The sequence below is a fragment of the Pteronotus mesoamericanus genome, unplaced genomic scaffold, assembly GCF_021234165.1.
Source record: "Pteronotus mesoamericanus isolate MK-2021 breed Mesoamerican mustached bat unplaced genomic scaffold, CSHL_Meso_final contig_101, whole genome shotgun sequence".
Lineage (NCBI taxonomy): Eukaryota > Metazoa > Chordata > Mammalia > Chiroptera > Mormoopidae > Pteronotus > Pteronotus mesoamericanus.
In genome coordinates, this window is record NW_026555001.1 from 15,814,409 (window position 1) to 15,833,035 (window position 18,627).

At 51.3% G+C, this 18,627-nt stretch overlaps 1 protein-coding gene across 5 annotated transcripts in view; it reads left to right on the forward strand.

Annotated features, from left to right (window-relative positions):
• The first annotated feature begins 737 nt into the window (after positions 1 to 737).
• The window catches only part of OTOF (otoferlin), an 84,070-nt gene continuing 66,180 nt past the window's right edge, over positions 738 to 18,627 (forward strand). For all 5 annotated transcript variants that reach the window (XM_054566326.1, XM_054566321.1, XM_054566328.1 and 2 more), the window contains exons 1-2: positions 738 to 816; positions 16,124 to 16,182. In XM_054566326.1, coding sequence (XP_054422301.1) covers positions 738 to 816; positions 16,124 to 16,182 — 138 coding nt within the window. The remainder of the gene's footprint in view (positions 817 to 16,123; positions 16,183 to 18,627) is intronic.

Genomic DNA, 18,627 nt, shown 5'->3' on the forward strand with positions numbered 1-18,627 from the left:
TGACTCTAGGGCAAGGGGGTCTGGCCCATACTGATTTTCCCACTGAGGAGCCCTAGATTAAGATTTCTACGTGGTACAGTTTGACCCACACGTAGAAGCCAGGCCTGGCCCATCAGGTTCCCGGAGTCTTGTGGGCACCAGTGGCCCTGGTGACCAAGTTGACTGTGGAGGAGGCGGTATAGGTCACCCCGAAACACGGGTGCAGCATTCCAGCCTCCTGTGCGCACAGATCGTGAAGTTCCTTCTTCCCCATGGGAGGGAGTACCCCAGCCACATGCCCACCCTTTCCCATTCATGCTCACTCCTGGTGGAAGAAGAGCTAGCCCTACAGGGCAAGGCAGAGCCCTGCTCAGAGGTGGCGGGCAGCTGTGCTCCAGGAACTAGGAGAAGCCACCCAAAGCTGGACGGGGCTTTATCTGGGAGCAGGCAGCTGCTGAATAATGAATTCCGACTCTGTCTGCGTTCCCGGGCTGCACGCTGGGTGCACACACACACAGAGATGCACGCTGGGCTGACAACTTGGAGGGGCGGGGGCTGGCAGGGCTGTGAGTCTCCGTGAGTGGAGTCGCTGGAAGGAGCAGCTCTGCTCGGTTGCCTTGGTCTCTGTGGGCAGCATCGGAGGGGGCGGGGAGGGAGGAGGCAGCGGCAGAGAGGAGGGAGGCATGTGAGCCACGCTCCCAGGCTCGCTCTTTCTCCAGCTGCTGCTGCCTGGCAGTGCCCAGACTCTCCATACCAGCATGGCCTTGCTCGTCCACCTCAAGACGGTCTCGGAGCTGCGGGGCAGGGGCGACAGGATCGCCAAAGTGACTTTCCGAGGTAGGGAAGCCCCTGTTTTAGGAGGACCTCCGCTCTGGTGGGGAGGATGGATGGGAAAAGTTCTGGCAGGGCTGGGGTTTCTCATGGGCAGCCTCCTGCCCTTAGCCCGACTGGCCATTGTGATTTCTTGGAAATCAGTGCCCCCCGTGTTTTTGCGTCTGCATCTGTGCCGGTCCCTCCCTGTACCTGCCCATGCGCTGGTGCCGGGTGCCGGGTGCCATGCACGGCCCTCTAACTGCGAGGGGTCCTGGGGAAGCAGAAGTGCAGACCCCATCCTTGGGCTCGGGGGACACAGTGAGGAGGGGCCCAGCCCGTGGAGCTTTCCCAGGTCCCCTCTTCCTTTCCCTCTCCCTCCAGAAGGTTGGGTTCTTTGGGCACAGGGTAGGGGTGGGGTTTGCAGGCTGGAAGACCCAGGGTGGCTTCTAGAAAACAGGTAGCCAGTAGCCCTCTGGGCCCCGGCATGACAGGGATTCTGCTGGCTTCCTGCAGATCTAGCCACGAGAAGAAACCCTGTGAGCCCCCCTTGCCTGTCCTCTGTCAGTTCTCGTTCTGTCCTCCTTCCCACTCATGCATCCAGCGACCAATTATTATCGTCTATGAGCCAAGGCTGGGGGCCGAGTATGACCCAGGCCCTGCTCTCTGGGAGCCTGCATCTGGTGGGGCAGGGACCAGAGGGCAGACAAATAGGACAGGTATGTGATACAAATAGAACAGGCATGGGGACAAGTGCAGCATGCAAGCCCCAGAAGCAGTGCCCTGACCCAGGCTAGTGGTCAGGGAAGGCTTCCAGGAGGAGGTGACACCTCAGCTGAAACCTGAGGGACCAACAGGAGGGAACAAATTGAGGAGGTAAGGACAGAACTGGCAGAGGGGATAGGATGCCCAAGTCTGTTTGGGAGAGAAAAGAGATCAGACAGGTTCCATGAGGCCAGAGCCCAGAGTAGGCGTGGGAACTGAGGTGAGCAGGACAGGCAGACTTGGCTGCTGTCATCCAGAGCACAGCGAGCGGCCCCTGAGGGCAAGGCCAGGCTCACCCCTGCCTTTTACTCACCTCTGCCTCTGCCTGGCCACAGCCCAGCCCTTGGGGTCAGGGGCATGTCAGGCGACCTTTGACCAAAGGCCAGGGCCCTCCTCGCTAGCAGGGCTTTCCCCGCCCCCCCCCCACAGGTCTGAGGGTGGGATGGGGATGGGGGAGTCAGGGGAGAGCGGAGAGAGCACCACCCAATTAAAGAACAGAGTGAGTATTGGGCCTAGGCCAGACACACACCAGCGCCTGCGCCGAGAGGGAAAGGTGAGACCACGTGCAGCCTTCCCCGGACCTCTCCCACCCCTCCTGCAGCTGCCCCTGCCCGCATCGCCCTCTCAGTTGGGCCGGCACTGGGCAGGGGGCCCTGGCGGTAGCACGGCAGCCTTTTGTGCATAGGGGCAGGCGGGGGGTGGTGGGGGGAGCTGGGCTGCCTGCTGCTTCCCACCGCAGCCAGCGGCTGCTTTCCCTGCCGCACCCTGGGTGCTCTGCATGCCACCTGCCGGCTTGGCTGGCTTTAGAAAAAGCAAGCGTGTCCTTTCATCTGTGAAGTGTGTCCCTGTGTTGGGCAGACAGCATGGTATTTGGCTGCTTAGCTACAGGTCGCTGTGCTGTTACACCTGTGACAGAACAGCCCCAGGCTGCACAAGCCAGTCCTGTCTTCAGGCCCCGAGGCCACGGCGATAGTAAAGAGCTGCGTGGGAGTTATTAGCAGGCAGGCTCAGGCACGGGGGTCCCCGCACACAAGACCTCACCTCCAGCCCTGCAAGCCCCTCTGTCTCCTCCTGAGCGCCCTGTCTACCTGATGCCCCCCTTTCTCTCTGAGCCAGGGGGCAGGCCCTCCAGCTTCAATGGGCCACACAGAGATTAGGCTCTTTGCGACCTGTGCGCTGAGTGGAGAAATCCACTTCCAAACTGCGTGGTTGCAGCAGGTGGTCACAGGCAAAGCTCTATGGAAGGGGGCTGGGCAGCAAGAACAGGCAGATGGCGAGCAGGTTTCCAGAAAGGATTCTTTATAACCACCAGAGATGCCTCAGCCATTCACCTGCTGTAGTCGGCCCTGTTGATAGCAATAGACACCAAAAGACCAACACTTACAATAATTCAGAGGGAACCAATCCACTCGAGGATGTTCCAAGGCACCTGGCACATACAGCTGCTGGTGTCCAAGCAAATATGCTGCAGGGAGAAGTGAGAGTAGTGGACTGTCTCCCAATGCTGGCAATGGGGAGCCCTCAGGGGTGAGTTCTGCCTGTGGGGAGTGGCCGGTGGGCCAGACGAGCTGGTCAAGTGCAGTCTGACTCTCTGTGCTATGCCACCCAGGCCGCTAGGGAACTGTGGGGCCATAGCGGAGGAAGTTCTAGACATGGGGCCGGAAGCCTTAGGTCCTACTTGGCTTCTGCCACTTTCTTTGCCTCTCTGACCCTCAGTTTCCTCATCTGTAACGTGGGTGTGATGAGAGCGTCCGCCTCGCTGGGCTGCTTCAGTGAAACAGGAGAAATGGAAAGGTTTGAGGAGAGAGCATTGAAACGGCTGGTGTGTTTGTGAGATGGCCAGTCCAGTCCTTGGGGCAGGCTGCCCCTGGAGGCCCCTGTCCCCATGGGGGCTGGGCACGCCCCAGCATTGTCCCTGGCCACCCCTCTTTTCCCACCGCTGCAGGTCAGCTGGCCACTCCACTCTCAAGCTACACAGCGCTTACCACCCAGCTCAGTGTCTAGCTCCTCGCTCTGCCTGGCGCAGCAGCCACTCTTAACCTGGTCCTGCCCTCGTTCATTCGTTCATTCGTTCATTCATTCATTCACTGAACATGCTGATGTCTGTGAACAGGCCTAAAACCCTGGGAGTGAAGAAAACACAGCCCCTGTCCAGCAGGGTCAGATAGAAGATACCAAAAGGCCTGGACCCCCGTCCTGGCCATCCATAAAGGCCACGGGGCCTCAGGGCCTCAGCTTCCCACGAACAAGATGTGACAAAGGTCCGCATTAAAAACAGAGAGAGGCCTGTAGCCAGAATCGGATGCAGGCTGTCTGAGAAGGAGCCATCTTGACCTCAGCTTTAGCTTAGGGCTTGCCTTTTATCAGCTCCTAAAATAGTTCTCAGCGTCCACCGGAGCCACAGAACACGATGCAGGAAGGGAGGGCCTCTCGTTCCTCTAGCCCAGCCTCTGGCCAGCGTTCAGCCCCGGGCGAACCTGAGCGGGACCTGGGCTGTCAGGAAACCAGGGACAGGCTGTCTGGGCCAGACCCGTGTTCGCCCTTTATGCTCCATCCCTGAACTTTCTCGCCAGAATCGCGAGTCTGGGGCTTTGATGTGTGAGATGCGTGCTGCCTGGGGACCGGGTCTGATCTGCCTGTGGTCCCCCTGGACTGGTAGCTGGCACAGAGGTCTGTTTGTATCCCAGAGCCCCCTCCTCTCCCCACCCTACCCTGCTGTGTTCCCACTACACTGAACTTCCTGCCTGATGACACACCCCTGCCCCCAAACTCCCACCTTGAAAACTCCCATTAATTGTGTTCATCCTGCAAGGTGCAGCTCTGACGTCACCTCCTCTGTGAAGCCTCCCCTCTCCCTTGCAGTACTGTGTACATACTCCTCCCCCAGACCAGCTGGGGCACGTTGTGCTTTAGAAATGCCCCAGCCCTGCTTGCTGCACTAGCATCCAAGCACCTTAAAGTCAGGGACCTGATCTGAGCTATCCTGCCAAGCCATGCTGAGCGCCGGGCCTGCTCACCAAAATGAACACCAAACGGCTTCTGGCTTAGAGATGTTCGCTCTTTGGCTAGTGGGCTTAAATTCTTCTACTCTGGCACTGGCACGCTTCGGCTCAGTTCTCCACCTGTAACCCCCCACCCCAGTTCTATCCAAGGGGCATTAGGGACTGGAAGAGGTCTCAAGAGACAAGAGTCAGAATTCTGGCCCATGCTCCCTCCACCGACCTCCCAACCCAGGGGACCTTCCAGGGCCCCAGAGGGATGCTAAGCTCTTCCTCTAGCCAGGAGTCCAGCTCTGGCTAGCTTCCAGGTCCAAAGCAAGAGGGGCCCTGCCCTATCCCTGAACGCGCACTTTCTGAGCATTGCTGTGCACAGCACATGGTACAGGGCGGGGCTTACAAGGCAACCCAGGGACTCACGTGTGATAGAGAAGAAACATTTCTAGGCCTGGGAGGGCCAAGGTGTGCTTAGGGGGACGGCATACACTGCAGCCTGTTCAGAAGGTGGCAGCTCACTCCAACTACAGACACCAAGGAAGGCCTCATTAAGGGGCGATGGAGGGGGGCTGGACACCCCCACCCCCACACGTAAGCTGGGTCTTGAATAACTGCTTGCACATGTGGAGGTGCAGAAGGAGGGGTGAGGAAGGGCTGTGGTGGGAGGTGAGGCCATTTTGGGTGGGTGACTGACAAGACCAGAGGCCAGAGGAGGAAAATCTCAGATAAGCACAGTGACTGAGAAGCCACCGAGTCTGTCTGGAGCAGGGGCTGCAGGACGTGGGTGGGGAGGAAGATGAGCAAGGAGCACGGGGCTAGGGGCAACTGCATGCTGGGAAGGAGCTGGGCCCCCACCAGGCACTGGGGACAGAGTCCCCCTACTCTTGGCTGCAAGGACCATTTCAGGCTCCAAATTTGATGTATGTTCCCCATTTAAAGGTGGGCGGGGAGCTCTCCCTCTTGATGCTTATGTGACTCTAGATGAGGACATCTCCGCCCTCCCTGGTGAAGGAGGCAGAGCTGCTCAGCGTCCCCCAGGCCTGAGATGCCCCTGGGATGCCTGGGCCTGTGTGTGCTCCGGCCCAGCACCCCCCCTCTGGGAGGGCGTGGGTGGGAGTTGCCCCCACTGAAGGTTGCAGAGGGAGGGGACCTCTGGGACAGCCTCTGCTGGCTGTGGACACAGCTCCATGCTTTTGCTGCTTATCCGAGGGTTGTACCCCGCCTCCTCCACTCTTCCTAGCACACACAGGCCCCTCACCACCCAGGGGGACCTTCTCTGCCTGAATCCCCAGGGGTGAATGTCCCCCATCCCACCCAGGCAATCCCTGCCTGAGAAAGCAGGCAAAGCTGATGGAAATTCCTCAGGCTGCTACTGCTTTGTGAGACAGTGTGTCTTTTTGATATGGAAATGACCATATAACTGTCTTCCGCTTACAAAGGCCCTTGGCAAAAAAAATGCTGCTGGAAACATGCTCAAAAACAGACTTGCAAACAATTTCCCTGAATTGCAAAGCAATTGCAATTCACTGTTTATCTTACCCACCTTTCCTGAGAACATAAAATCTGCATTCCTCCCACCTACTCCCATCCCTGGATCTCATTCATTTTTTTTAAATTATTAACTTTTCATTTGGAAAACCGCAGATATATACAAGAGCAGAGAGAATAGTATAATTGCCCCATATTCTCCCCAAATGATCTTAACCATCGACTCGTGGCCCATCTTGTTCCGTTGGTACCCCTCCCAACTCCCACACCCCTAATTATTGGAAGCAAATGCCAAACACTATACCATTTCAACTGTAAATACTCAGTACATAGTTATAAAAGACCAAGATTCAAAAAACTAAAATCCACAGATTACTCCTAAAAAATCGACAGTTTTGCTCAATACTATCCAATAGTCGATTAGTGATCAAATTTTTAATCATCTCATCAATGTCACAAGTTTTCTCCAATTCATTAAAAGTTACATTTTAATGTGTTTTGGAAATCAAGTACTGAGGCATTCATTCACTTGCCCTTTCACTCATCCAGGCAACAATATTCATTAAGGGCCAGTTAGGTGCCAGGTGCTATTCGAGGCACTGGGGTGACCGCAGCAAATGGGACCAATGGGTCCCTGCCCTCAAGGGAAGCTGGTCACTGAGCAAGTCGCTGGGAGCAAGTCGCTGGGAGCGTGATGAGTATTCTGGAAGGGAGGTGCAGGTTCGAGGCAGCGTGAGGCCAGGGAGGCCAGTAGACCGGGAGGTCCGGCAGCTCCCTGAGAACGTGAGTCAGAGGTCATTAGGAAGAGATGGTTAACGGTACATGTGACCCGCGGTGGGAGCAGCCACGGTCTTGGTGCTGCTCAAAGTCAGCCACCCTGGGGCCAAGCAGATGAAGCTGGAGAAGTTCATGGGGCCCAAGGAAGAGGATTTGCTGAGTAGGGGAGGGGCTGATATTAAAGCTGGCCCTTGAGAGAAGAGCATTTCTGCAGGGACAGAATCCCCAAGGGGTGCCGTTCCAGGCGGAGGTGTTAACGTCAGTGCAGACGCAGAGATGCGGAGTCGTGCTTGGGGTTTGGGGAGTGCTTGCGGCAACCGGCGGGGAGGGGAGCTCGGGCCTGAACACGCAGCGCCTTTAATGTAAACCCTGGAGTTTGAACTTGCTTTGTGATGGGGGTCCCAAAGCTCTTAGCCAGAGAATGGGATGGCAAGATGCGGTTTTGGAAAGAACGCTCTGGAGGTCCGGAGCGCAGGCTGGAGCCCAGGGAGGACGCTGGGCAGCAGTGAGGGGAGAGGGCACTGCCTCAATAGGCAAGGCCGTGGGGGTGGAGAGAAGGGGTGACCTGGGCTCAGAAGGTGGGGTAGCAGCTCTGGGATTGGAAGTGAGCGAGAGGACAGGACGGGGGGCCCCTGGATTTTGTACTTGGTTACTTGGGTGGACGGTGAGGCTACCCACCCATGGAGCCAGGAGCAGGCAAGAAAGAGCAGGCCAGGGGAGGGTAGTGTAAAGTGGATGAGTTTGCTTCGGGGTCATTCCAGAGAAAACATCCCCAGCAAGCCCCAAATGTGGCTCTTACAGTGAGCGCCCAGGAAAGTGGCGGCAGCCCAGTGGCTTGGGAGGTCAGGCGTCCAGTGAAGGTCGAGGAGAGGTGAGACGGAAGCTAGCACGGGGCTGCTTGCAGGGCAAATGAGGAAGGTGAAATACAGGAACCACTTTACAGATTGTAAAGTGCTGTGTGCTTATAAGGATTATGCTAATTACCCCAGGACTCCTCAGGCTGCCAGCCTTCTGGAGAGATTATGACCCCATGGACCCCGAGATTTGCGGGGTAGGGGAAGGGAGCCCGAGTGGATCCTCCTCTAGACTCCCGCCCATTGCTGACGCCCCAAATGCCGCCAGACAGATGGGGTGAAAACACCTGGAGCTGTTACCATTCAGGTGGGCTTCTCCGGGGGGGCACCTGGCCCGCTCCCCGAGGCCAGCAGAGGTCCTGGGGCAGAACAGACCTGAGATGGCAGTGACAGGTAGGAACATGGCCTGCAGGTGTGGCGGGAGCAGCCGTGCGCTTAGCAGCAGGGGGCACTCCGCAGGCCCAGGTCCGGGCAGCGTCAGGCGGCGGTCCTTCTGCCGCACTGCCGGTCCCGCAAAGGTCTCCAGAGACAGAGAATAATACCCCCAATCATCTTTACCTTTGGCCCCTTCTCTGCTTCCTGCCTGCACTGATCTGCTCTTTAGACATTGGCACAACAGTCTTTGTTTCTATTCTTTTATTTATTTCAAAGCAGAAGGGCTCATTAGCTTAGCTGGAGATCAGTGTTCACTAATTGGGTTTTTTTAAAGCCAAAATTTACGATAAACTCAGGACTGCAGTTTTAACAATAGTTTTACCTTACCCCATTTGAGGATGTAGAAAGAGACACTCTCCCATCATGCGTCATTATATCCCCAGTGACTGGCCCAGGGCAGGTACTCGCCACAGCTTGTGGGTCACTGGGACCTCAATCTGTCACAGTCGTGGGTGAACCTGGGGCCCAGCAGTTGCTGAGCGTGTGGCCAGCACTGTCCTAGGCTCAGGGAGAGATATCACACACTCTCTCTGTGCTTCAGTGCCCAGGTCTGAACAAATGGGACCCAGAGCTATCAGGTCATTAAAGAATCCGAGGGAGCATCTGGAAGGACGGAGGTCTGAGCCAGAGAGATGGGGTTTACAATCCCTGCCCTGCGTCTCCCAGCCTCTCACAGGAACCCCTGACCCAAGCCTGAGTTTCTACTGTGCAGCTGTGTGCTAACAGGGTGAGGGATGTGGAAATAAATGAGTGAGGGTAGAATGATATTTGAATAGATCATATGCTAAATAATTAAACAAGCCTCAATACATTTCAAAAGACTGACATGTTCCAGAGGATGCTCCCTGGCCACACTGGAGTTCAATTAGAAATCAGTAACAACAAGAGAATTTACAAAGCTCCAAATATCTGGAAATTAAAAAATGCCCTTCTAAATAACCTATGACCAAAGACAAAAACAAAGAGAAATTATAAAATATTTCTAACTAAATGATAGAAATACAACATAACAACATTTATAGTTTTAAATACTTACAGCAGGGAAAAAAAGTCTAAAAATCAATAGTCTAGGTTTCTGCCTTAAGAAGCTACTCAAAGAAGAGCAAATGAAACCCAAGTCTTGAAAACATTATGCTAAGTGAAGTAAGTCAGAAACAAAAGACGACATATTATGTGATTCCATCTATGTGAAGGATCCAGAATAGACAAATCGTAGAGAGGACAAGCCGTTGCCAGGGGCTGGCGGGGAGAGTGCGGAGTGACTGCTAACAAGCTTGGGGTTTCTTCTGGGGTGATGAAAATATTCTGCAATTAGAGAGTGCTGAATTAAGGTAGAATTTTATGGTTTATGAATTATGTTTCAATAAATACAACCTAAAAAATATTAAACCGAAGAATAAAAGGAAAAAAATAGAAAAACAAAAAAATGGACAAAACTAACAGTCAAAAGTTGGTTCTTTAAAAAAAAAATTAAATAGGTCAAATGGAGCAAGTCTGACCAAGAAAAAAACAGGACAACAAAAATGATCAATATCAGAAGTGAAAGAAGGGATATCATTACATTAAAAGGAAAATAAGGGAATATTTTGAATAACTCTTTCTCAATAATTTTCTACAACTCAGATGAAGCAGACAAACCCCTTGAAAAACAACTTATCAGAACTAACACAAAAAGAAATGGAAATTCTGAAGAGCCCAATATCTACCAAGAAATCAAATGCGTAATAACAATGGCGATAGTGATGACGATGGATGAGGGTCATAAACCGCTTTCCAATAGGAAAACTTCAGGGTAGGTGACCTCCCAGGTGAATTCTAGAAAACACCAAGGAAGAGATAATACTAATATTACACACACTTTCAGAAAACAGAGAAGGAACACTTTGTAACTCATTTTATGGTACCAAAACCTGATTTAAAAGAAAAAACAAAACACCTTATACAAAAAGAAACTGAAGACCCAGTATCCCTCATGAACAAAGATGGAAAAATCCTCAACAAGATATTATTCACTGAATGACAATATATGAAAGGGAGAACCCATCATAAGTGAGTTTTATCCTGGGAATGCAAGGTTAGTTTAAAATTGGACAATCAATCCAAGCATTTCACCCTATTCACACAATACAAGAGGAAACCCACCAGGAGGCAGGGATAAAGTGTTTGACAAAACCCAGCGTCCATTGTGGTAAGAGGCCTCCGCAAACAAGAATGGAGACGAACGTCTTCAATCTGATCAAGGGCAACTCCAAAGACATCTGACTGAGAGCGTGCTTAACCCTGAAATAGGAACCTTAGGGACGTAAGTTAGGCAAGGTTGTCCACTGTCGCCACTTCTGTTAACATTGTACCAGAGTTCCAGCCAATGCAACAGGGCAGGGGGGAACATTCACACAGACTGGAAAGAAAGAACTGAAGTGGCCTCTTTTCACACACGTGTGCACACCCTACTGGGTTATGTAGAAAATTCTAAGGAATCTACATAAAACCTACCACAATTAATGGGTGGATTTAGCAAAATTTTATGATATAAGCTTAATATACAAAAAAAATATTTCTATAGAAACCAACCAGTTGGAAAATAGAAATTAAAGAGTAATTACTTTTATAATAGCATAAAACATTTAGAAATAGATTTCGCTAAAGACATAAAAGAACGTCACACTAAGAGAAGAAATGCTGAGAGAAATAAAAGAAACACAAATATATGATGTTGATGGATTGGAAGACTCGGAGTTGTTAAAATGTCAGTTCTGCACAAACTGATCTATAGGCTGAACACAGCCCTACTAGAGTCATATCAGGCTATTTTATAGAAACTGAAAATTATTTTAAACTGTATATGGACATGCAAAGGCTCTAGAAGAGCTGAAGCAATTTGAAAATGGAGAAGAAAGTTGGAGGAATCACAATATTTGATATGCTTTGATTGACTAAAAATAGTATCATGATTGTCTGGTAATTACACAGGTATATGCATTTATCAAAATTCATCGAGTTTTGCATTTAAGATCAGCGAATAAATTTTATCTAGTTAAAAAAAAAAGAGCTAAGCACACCTAAAATACCTATTACTTGACAAATATAATGTAAGATAAGGAAGAAAATTGTTCCTGATTATATACTACTAAAAATACACTACAAAATGTGATTCATAATAGAGGAGACCATTTTTATATTTAAAACTGAGCTTAACCATCCAAAGGACTCATTAGGAGAATAATAGTCTTTTTTTATTGGGCGATGAACTATGCACCAGTTATATGAGCACTAGGATTTCCTCCATTTTATAGACGAGCTAACTAAGGCAAAGGGAGATTAACTTCTTCCAGAGTTTGGGGCCAGCAAGTGGTAGAGCTGGGGTTTGAACTCAGCGGTCTGGTCCTTGAGCCTTACCCCTATCCAAGCTGTCTCTTGCTGATCTCACTGTGGACCAGGTCTAGGCTGGTCCAGGATGATTGTCCCAGTTTGCAGACATTGACTGAGACCCTGAGGGGTTGAGTAGCCAGCACCCTCCCCGCTTCCCGCCCCAAGCGGTGGCACCAGATCCCAAGCCTGCCTAGGCCTGGCGCTTTTTCTGCACACAGGGATGCCTGGACCCTGCTTCCTGGGGTTTGTGGGAGTAGCTGGCCTTTTAAAAAGAACAGGCTGATCGGAACTGGGGAGAGAGAACACAGCAGGGCCACCCCGCCTGAGCTGCTGTGGAGGAGCAGAAGGCGAGAGCATTTGGGGATGTCACAGCACCGCCTCTGGGAATGGGGTGCTTGCTGAGCCACCCTCCACACAGTCGGTCCCAGCCAGAGCTGACGGCCAGTTGTGCTGATTTTAAATAACAAAAGGGAATAATAGCGACAGGCCTGAGTGGCAAGCAGCGCATTTCACTCTATACACAGCTCGCACTGGGGAAAGGAATGGCTCTGATCCAGGCAGCAGTGCCAGGCCCTGGGCAGGACCACAACGTCCCTGAAGCGTGTCCTCAGGACCTTCCCTTCGCCTTCAAATGCACCACCACCTCTGCCCTCTCAGGACCCCAGGACCCCGGCCCCAGGGTCTTCTGTCTGTGGGCTGCTTTCTGCGGGGGGCGGGGGGGCTCTTCATGTTCCCTTCCCCATCAGAACCCACCTGTCCTGCGTCCCGCTCCGTCGTCCAGTGACCATTTGCCACTCCACACTTCCAAATTTTCCTCGCGCTGTCCTCTGCCCAGGTGTCCCTTCTCTCTCCTCCTCCCCAGTCTCTCTGCGGAGCTAGCCCACCAGTCTTCCCGTGTAGACGCCTGTGCTCCTGCAACACCTCCCTTGATCTGCTAGGCTGAGGTCATTCCTCCTCTTCCTGCATGTGCTCTCACTTTGTTCTCATGTTGTGCATGCCAAGGACCAAATTTTGCCTCATTCGGTAGCCTTTTATATGTCTGACCCGGTCCCCTTTTGGACTGCAATAAGCTTCTTCAGTCAGCATCCCTATTTGAGTTCTGGGTACGACTCCTCCCCAATCCCCCGGAGCTGACCCGGCAGGAGCAGACTTGCATGTGGGAATGCACAAACTCACGTAAGCTGCTAGTCCGGCCTCCACATGCTCGCCTTTGCTCAAGGTCCAGCTCTAGCCAGGAAAACTGGAAGAGGGAGCTGTTTGATGCAGATAGGATGTTCTGTCCCTTTAAGTCACGTTCCTTGAAAGGCTGGCACTCCATTCTGCACATGAGACAAGAGCTAAGCTCACCCTCATTTCGGGGCAGGGGGCGTGTGGTGCAGTCCGGATGTTTGTAAATGGCAAATGACAAACAAGTTACTTCTGTTAAGCTTTGGACTCCTGAGCCCCTCCATTTGGGCATATCCAGCCATGACACTTATTACAGTTGTGAGCACACATCTGCTCTCCAGGTTCATTTATCGACTGAAGGAGCTTATTTCAAGCCGAACGGCTCAGCTGTCCCATGAGCCACTGCCTCTGCGTGAAGGGGGTTGCCGTTCAATTCCCCCACCTAGCGTCCTCCCTCTATCCACGTAATCCTCTCCACCGCCGAGAACGGGCTATTTCTTTCTCTCAGCCTTATTCTCAATCTTCTCTGTGGCAAGAAAGGTGATTGGCTATTGGGATTTTAAGCGGTTTTTTTCCTGAACGCTGTTTACAGTGGAGCTGAAATGTCAACAGGACTGGTGTGGAGTGGAGTAGGTGTTAAGTGGAAATGAACTTGAAAGATGAGGTTAGCAGTCCTCTCTGATAACCTGGAAGGGACGGTGGAGGTCCCCTGGCTCTGTCCTAATGAGTACTGAAGGGTCACTGGAATGGTCCTGGCCACTGTTGGTAGAAACCCTCCTGAAAAGTGGCTTTTCACACATGCTTAATGACATTCTGTTTTCCTCATAAACTGGCCTTTATACCACTTCCGTATGATTGGTTTGATTTGTTTCAGCAAATCTTTTTTTTTTTTTTCCAAAAAATATCTAGAAGTAAAATTTAACTCATCCTGTTTGACAATATTCACCACGCTAAATCTCCAGGGTCTAAGGCAATGAGGTTTTACTGCATTTCCAAACAGCCCTAATGTGCAAATTCTGCAGTGACTAATTTTACTGCCTTCCACATCCTCTCTAACAACGCTATAGGAAAATGTGGGGAGGGAGGCTTTCGGCCTCGATGACTCTGTGCACGTTGGAACCCTGACACCACCTTGGATGGTCCCCCGCCTGCCCCCACCCATTGAGTCGCTTCATTTCCACACTGGAAGACCCTTGAGCACAGCCATAGCCTCCAAGTCCTTTGGTTATTCTCAGTGCAGGTCCTTGGGGCACAGACAGGCTCACCTGATTCTCCATTTAGATTGCGGGCTACCTGTGGGAACAATTAAAAGAAGCTCCAGCATCGTGTCTCCTGTTTCTCCCTCCTCCCCTGGCTGCCTTGGGTTTGTTGTCAAGGTTTTCTTTTGTGGTGTTTTGTTTTATTTTGTCTCTGGCTAGTACTAAAGAGCCTCTCTTTCCCATCTGTCTACTTCATATCTATTTTCTGTGCATGTAGCTACGGCTTTATAGCTTCTTCCTCATTATCTTGGATGCAAGCCCTCTTCACATGCCCCCCCCTCCCTGCACACACACACACACTTTTCCAACCATCCACTTGCCTCTGACATCAAGCTGCTGTCCTCCTTGTGCTGGGTGGGGGTGGGGGGTAGCTGTGTGCTGAACTAAGACTCTCTTCTGAGTTGTAAAAACCAGGTAGGCCCCAGAGATCTCTGTACTAACACTCTTATTAGTCAGGTTGGACAACTGAGGCCAGAGGACAGAAGTTGGTTCCCAGAGGGAGCAAGGCTGCTTTGCTGAGCCTCCTTCCTTACATCACCGCCCCCCCCCGCCCACTGCCCCAGCCCCATTGCAGTGGAGGGTCCAACGGAGCTCACCTCCATCCCTCCCTGGCCTGGGGCTGGTCACGCTGGTCTCCCAGATTTCCTGTGGGGAGGAGGGCACTGCATGCCCTGCCACATCCTCTCCTGGGTCCCAGCCTGCCCATCATTCATTGATTACCCAAACTAACCCTCAGAATGGGACCGAGTTCCCCCTTGAGATAGCTGTTCAACGAACTGGTCCTCTGTTTTAGACTGGTAAAGATTTAACCTTTTTTCTTTTAGTTACAAAAGTAAAGCACAGTCACTAAAAAAATGTCAAGTTCAGGTGTACGTAGTAAGAAATCAAAATACGCTGCTTTCAGTACCGCCTGACTCGCTGCCCAGAGATAACCACTTCTAGTGCTTCGAGGTCTTTGTCTGGTCCCATATAAAACAACGGGGTTTGAGAGTTGGTTTTGTTATTTTTTTATAAATAGGATTCTATTATACATGTTACCTTCTTTGGGTATACAGTGGACAGATAATTAATCCTAACTAATAATTTCTTTATAATCCACCCTATCTCTGGGTTTCTTCTCATAGAAATTACAGCCCTCCCCCACCCAGTATTTATCTTTCTTCTCTGTGCCACTTCTCCATGTCATGCAAAAATGTATCTTGGGGTACATACTGTATGGTGCCTAACTGGCCACCTGTTCAGGCTCCCTGCGAGACTGTCAGCTCCCTGAGTAAGGGGATCCTATGTGCTTATCAGTCCCTCTATCCCGAGCCCCCAGGATGTGGCCTGGTATAGCACAGACTCCACCGAACGTTTCTCAGAGTGACCTGGACTCTCCCTTGTCTCCCACACATCGTCCACTCCGTCACCCCTCCCCCAACCTGCCCTCATTCTCTCCTGATTGTGGTTCTTCAAGTGACCTGGGCCGGTTCTGACTGGACGGGCTAGGAACGCGGGCAGCTTTACTTCTGCCCTGGTGGGTGGTGTGTGTATGTGTTGGTGGGGGGTCCGGGAAAATCTGTGTCCCCATCACCCTCCCTGTCACCTGCGCCAAAGGGGAAAGGATGGGGTGGTATGCAAGAGAAATCACCCAAGCTTTCCCCTCTGCTAAGGGTGAAGGAGAAAGAGATGAGAGAGTGGAAGAAGGTGAAGGCCCTTGGCTTCCGGGGAAGAAGCTCTGGATGAGACTGGCTGTCCCGGGGCCTGGCCTGGGCAGGAGCCCCAGGCCAGGCTACAGGCCCAGGCCTAGAAGGGAGCTGTCCCTGGGTAGGGTGCCCGCTGCTCCCAGGGTCAGGCCTCTGCTCCGGGCCGCTGAAGGCCAGGGAAAGCGAGCGGAGCTGAGGAGACGACAGAAGAGGCCAGGGAAGCCACTGGGAAGGAGGCACGGTGGAGAAAGGAGCCCGAGGTTCCGCTCCCACAGCCGCCTCTGACCAGCCTGTGCCTTCTTACACGCGGCAGCCCTGTTTGTAAAACACAGCTAACTGCCCTTGACCGCCTGCTTCACGGGGCTGCTGAGAGGGCCGGATGAGACACGGTGGGGACCTGCCCAGAGCGTGAGGTCCCATGTGGGTAACAAGTGCTCTGTGAGCCCAAATGCTGTAATGCCGGCTCCCAGGTCCAGGGGTCCAGCCCCAAGCTTCTTGTCCAGGGAGGTCTGACTCTAAAATTTCCTCTTTCCCCCATCCAGGGCAGTCCTTCTACTCCAGGGTCCTGGAGAACTGCGAGGATGTGGCTGACTTCGACGAGGTAGGATCCCCCTCACGCCCCACCGCAGCTCAAGCGGGGAGCCCAGAGGGGAACTAGCACCGCCCTGCCCCCTGGGGACGCTCAGCCCCAGATCCTGGGAGGCGGGCCTGCTCAGGGCCCCTAATCTCTGGTGTGCTTCCTGGGAGGGGGCCTCCCTCTCCCCCTCCACCCGGACCCCTCTCAGGCACTTGCGCACCGCAGATCCCCATGTGCAGTGGCTGCCCAGGCCAACCCGCCACCTGCTGCCAGTCGGGTCTCTTGTTCTCTCAGGAGAAAGGGCCCACGGGCATTGAAGGTCTGAAAGTGAGCCCCAGCTTAGGGCCTGGCAGGCCGAGAGAGGGGCTCCCTCCCGGGGATCCCTGGGTTTGTGGAGGGCCCAGGCTAACCCCGCCGTCTTCCAACAAAGCTGGTCTCACAGAAACCTCCCCGCTTTCTCTCTAAGGGCTGTGGTGCCTCTCCCACTGTCTCCCCAGAAAACATTGTTTTGGGGGGTTTTTCCATTTTCATCTCAGGCTCAGAGGGTTAAGCTTTCCCCTAGCGTATGGGATGTTATCTCATTGGTCACTCCAAGGCCCCGCTCTTGTTTCTGTGTAGGTATGAGTTCACCTATATGTGTATTCTCTTTTATTCCCATTCTTTCCTTCCATTTGCGGCCATTCTAATGTGTTTTATGTGCATCTCTTGGTTCCCTGTGTGTTCTTATAAAATTATTATTGTTGTCTTGTGAGCACGTAATAACTTAGCTGGTGTTGTGTTACATAGTTTATTAATATTTTGTTTCACTGAGCACCATATTTAAGTTCCCTCCCCCTTGCTATGCTAACCTGTTGCTTCTACCTGCTGCACAATGCTCCACAGACAGAGCCAGCCCCTATTAGGGTGACCAACTATCCTGGTTTGCCCGAGACATGGACTTTCAGAACTGAAAGTGGAAAGGTCTGGTCAAACCAGGATGGGCTGTTCACCCTACGCATTTCACCTACACACTACCCCCATGAGGACCCCTCACTCGCCTCCCACTCCCCACCACCAGAAAGGCAATGAGTATTCTTACTGCATGCCTGCTTCAGACCTGCGCGAGCATTGCTCATATGTGCACCATGCCCTGGAGCTGCTGGTTCATAGGGACTACATACACGCAATTTGACCCAGCACTGCATGCGTGGACTACACTTCCACCCCCAGCCTGTTCTGAGTCCTGTTTCCCACGTCCTCACCGACACCTGGTGTCACCCAGCTTTCCGATTGTCACCAGTCTAACCGTGATACCTCATTGTTGTTTAAATTACACAGTTAAAGTCTCCCGTTTGTAAATTGCCTGTCCATAGCCGCTGCCCCTTTGTTCTGTAGCTATTTTTTTCTTATTGATTTGCAAGACCTCTTTGTGCATTCTCGATATCAACCCTCTGTTGGTTTTAGATATGGAAAGCATTCTCTCCCACGCTGCCATCAGTCCATCCGCTCTGCTCCTGGTGCCCTCCGTTGACTAGACATCCTTAATCCTGGTGTTTTCCAGTTTTGCTGAAGAAGTCTTTGCACTCTTCTGGGTTACAAATATGTTTTCCTACATTTTCTGATACCTCGTTGTTTTGCGGTTATATCTTTTACCTTGTTTGGTTTTAGATAGGGGTCCGGTTTTATTTTTGTCCATGCAAAAAGTCACTTTTCCTGACATCAACTTGCCAAGCAAGCATCTTCTCTCCATTCATTGCATGTTAAGGTCTATGTCTGAGTCTTCTATCCCTTTAGTCTACGTGTCTGTTTTTGAACTTCACCACACTGCGTTAATATGGCCTTTTTGTAAGTCTTAATATCTTGGGAGGCAAGTTCTCTCTCTTTACCCTTCTTTTTTAAAGTTGATCTATTTGTAGACCTTTATTCTTCCAGGTAAATTTTAAAGTAAGTTTATCAAGTCCTTCCAAAAGCTGAAATTTTGGTTAAATTTCATTGAATTTAGCAATTGACTTATGGAAGATGTCAATTTTTCTATAATATTAAATCATCTATTCAAATTAGCCATCATTCTTTGCCAGGATTTTAAAGGTGTTATTTATTTGTTTATTTGTTTGTTTTACATGGATGTCTTATGCATTCTTGACTATCTCCTAGGTGCCTTATGGTTTTGTTGTAATTATTAATAGTATCTTACTTTTATTACATTTGTTAGTTGATTATTGCTGGCATAGAAAAAATGCTTTCCTTTCCTTTATAAGTCCTTCTTTTATCTGGCAAACTTTCTGAACTCTTTTATTAATTTTAACATTTTGTGTATTGAGTCTGGGTTTTTTTTAGCTATAGGATAATATTACCCACAAAAGAAGTATTTTACCTCTTTCTTTCCAATCGTACCTCCTTGCTTCTTTGTCTTTCCATAGAGCATTGGTCATGATCTCTAGTTCTATGTTAAACAGTAATGGTGACAGCAGATACCCTTTCTGTGTTCTC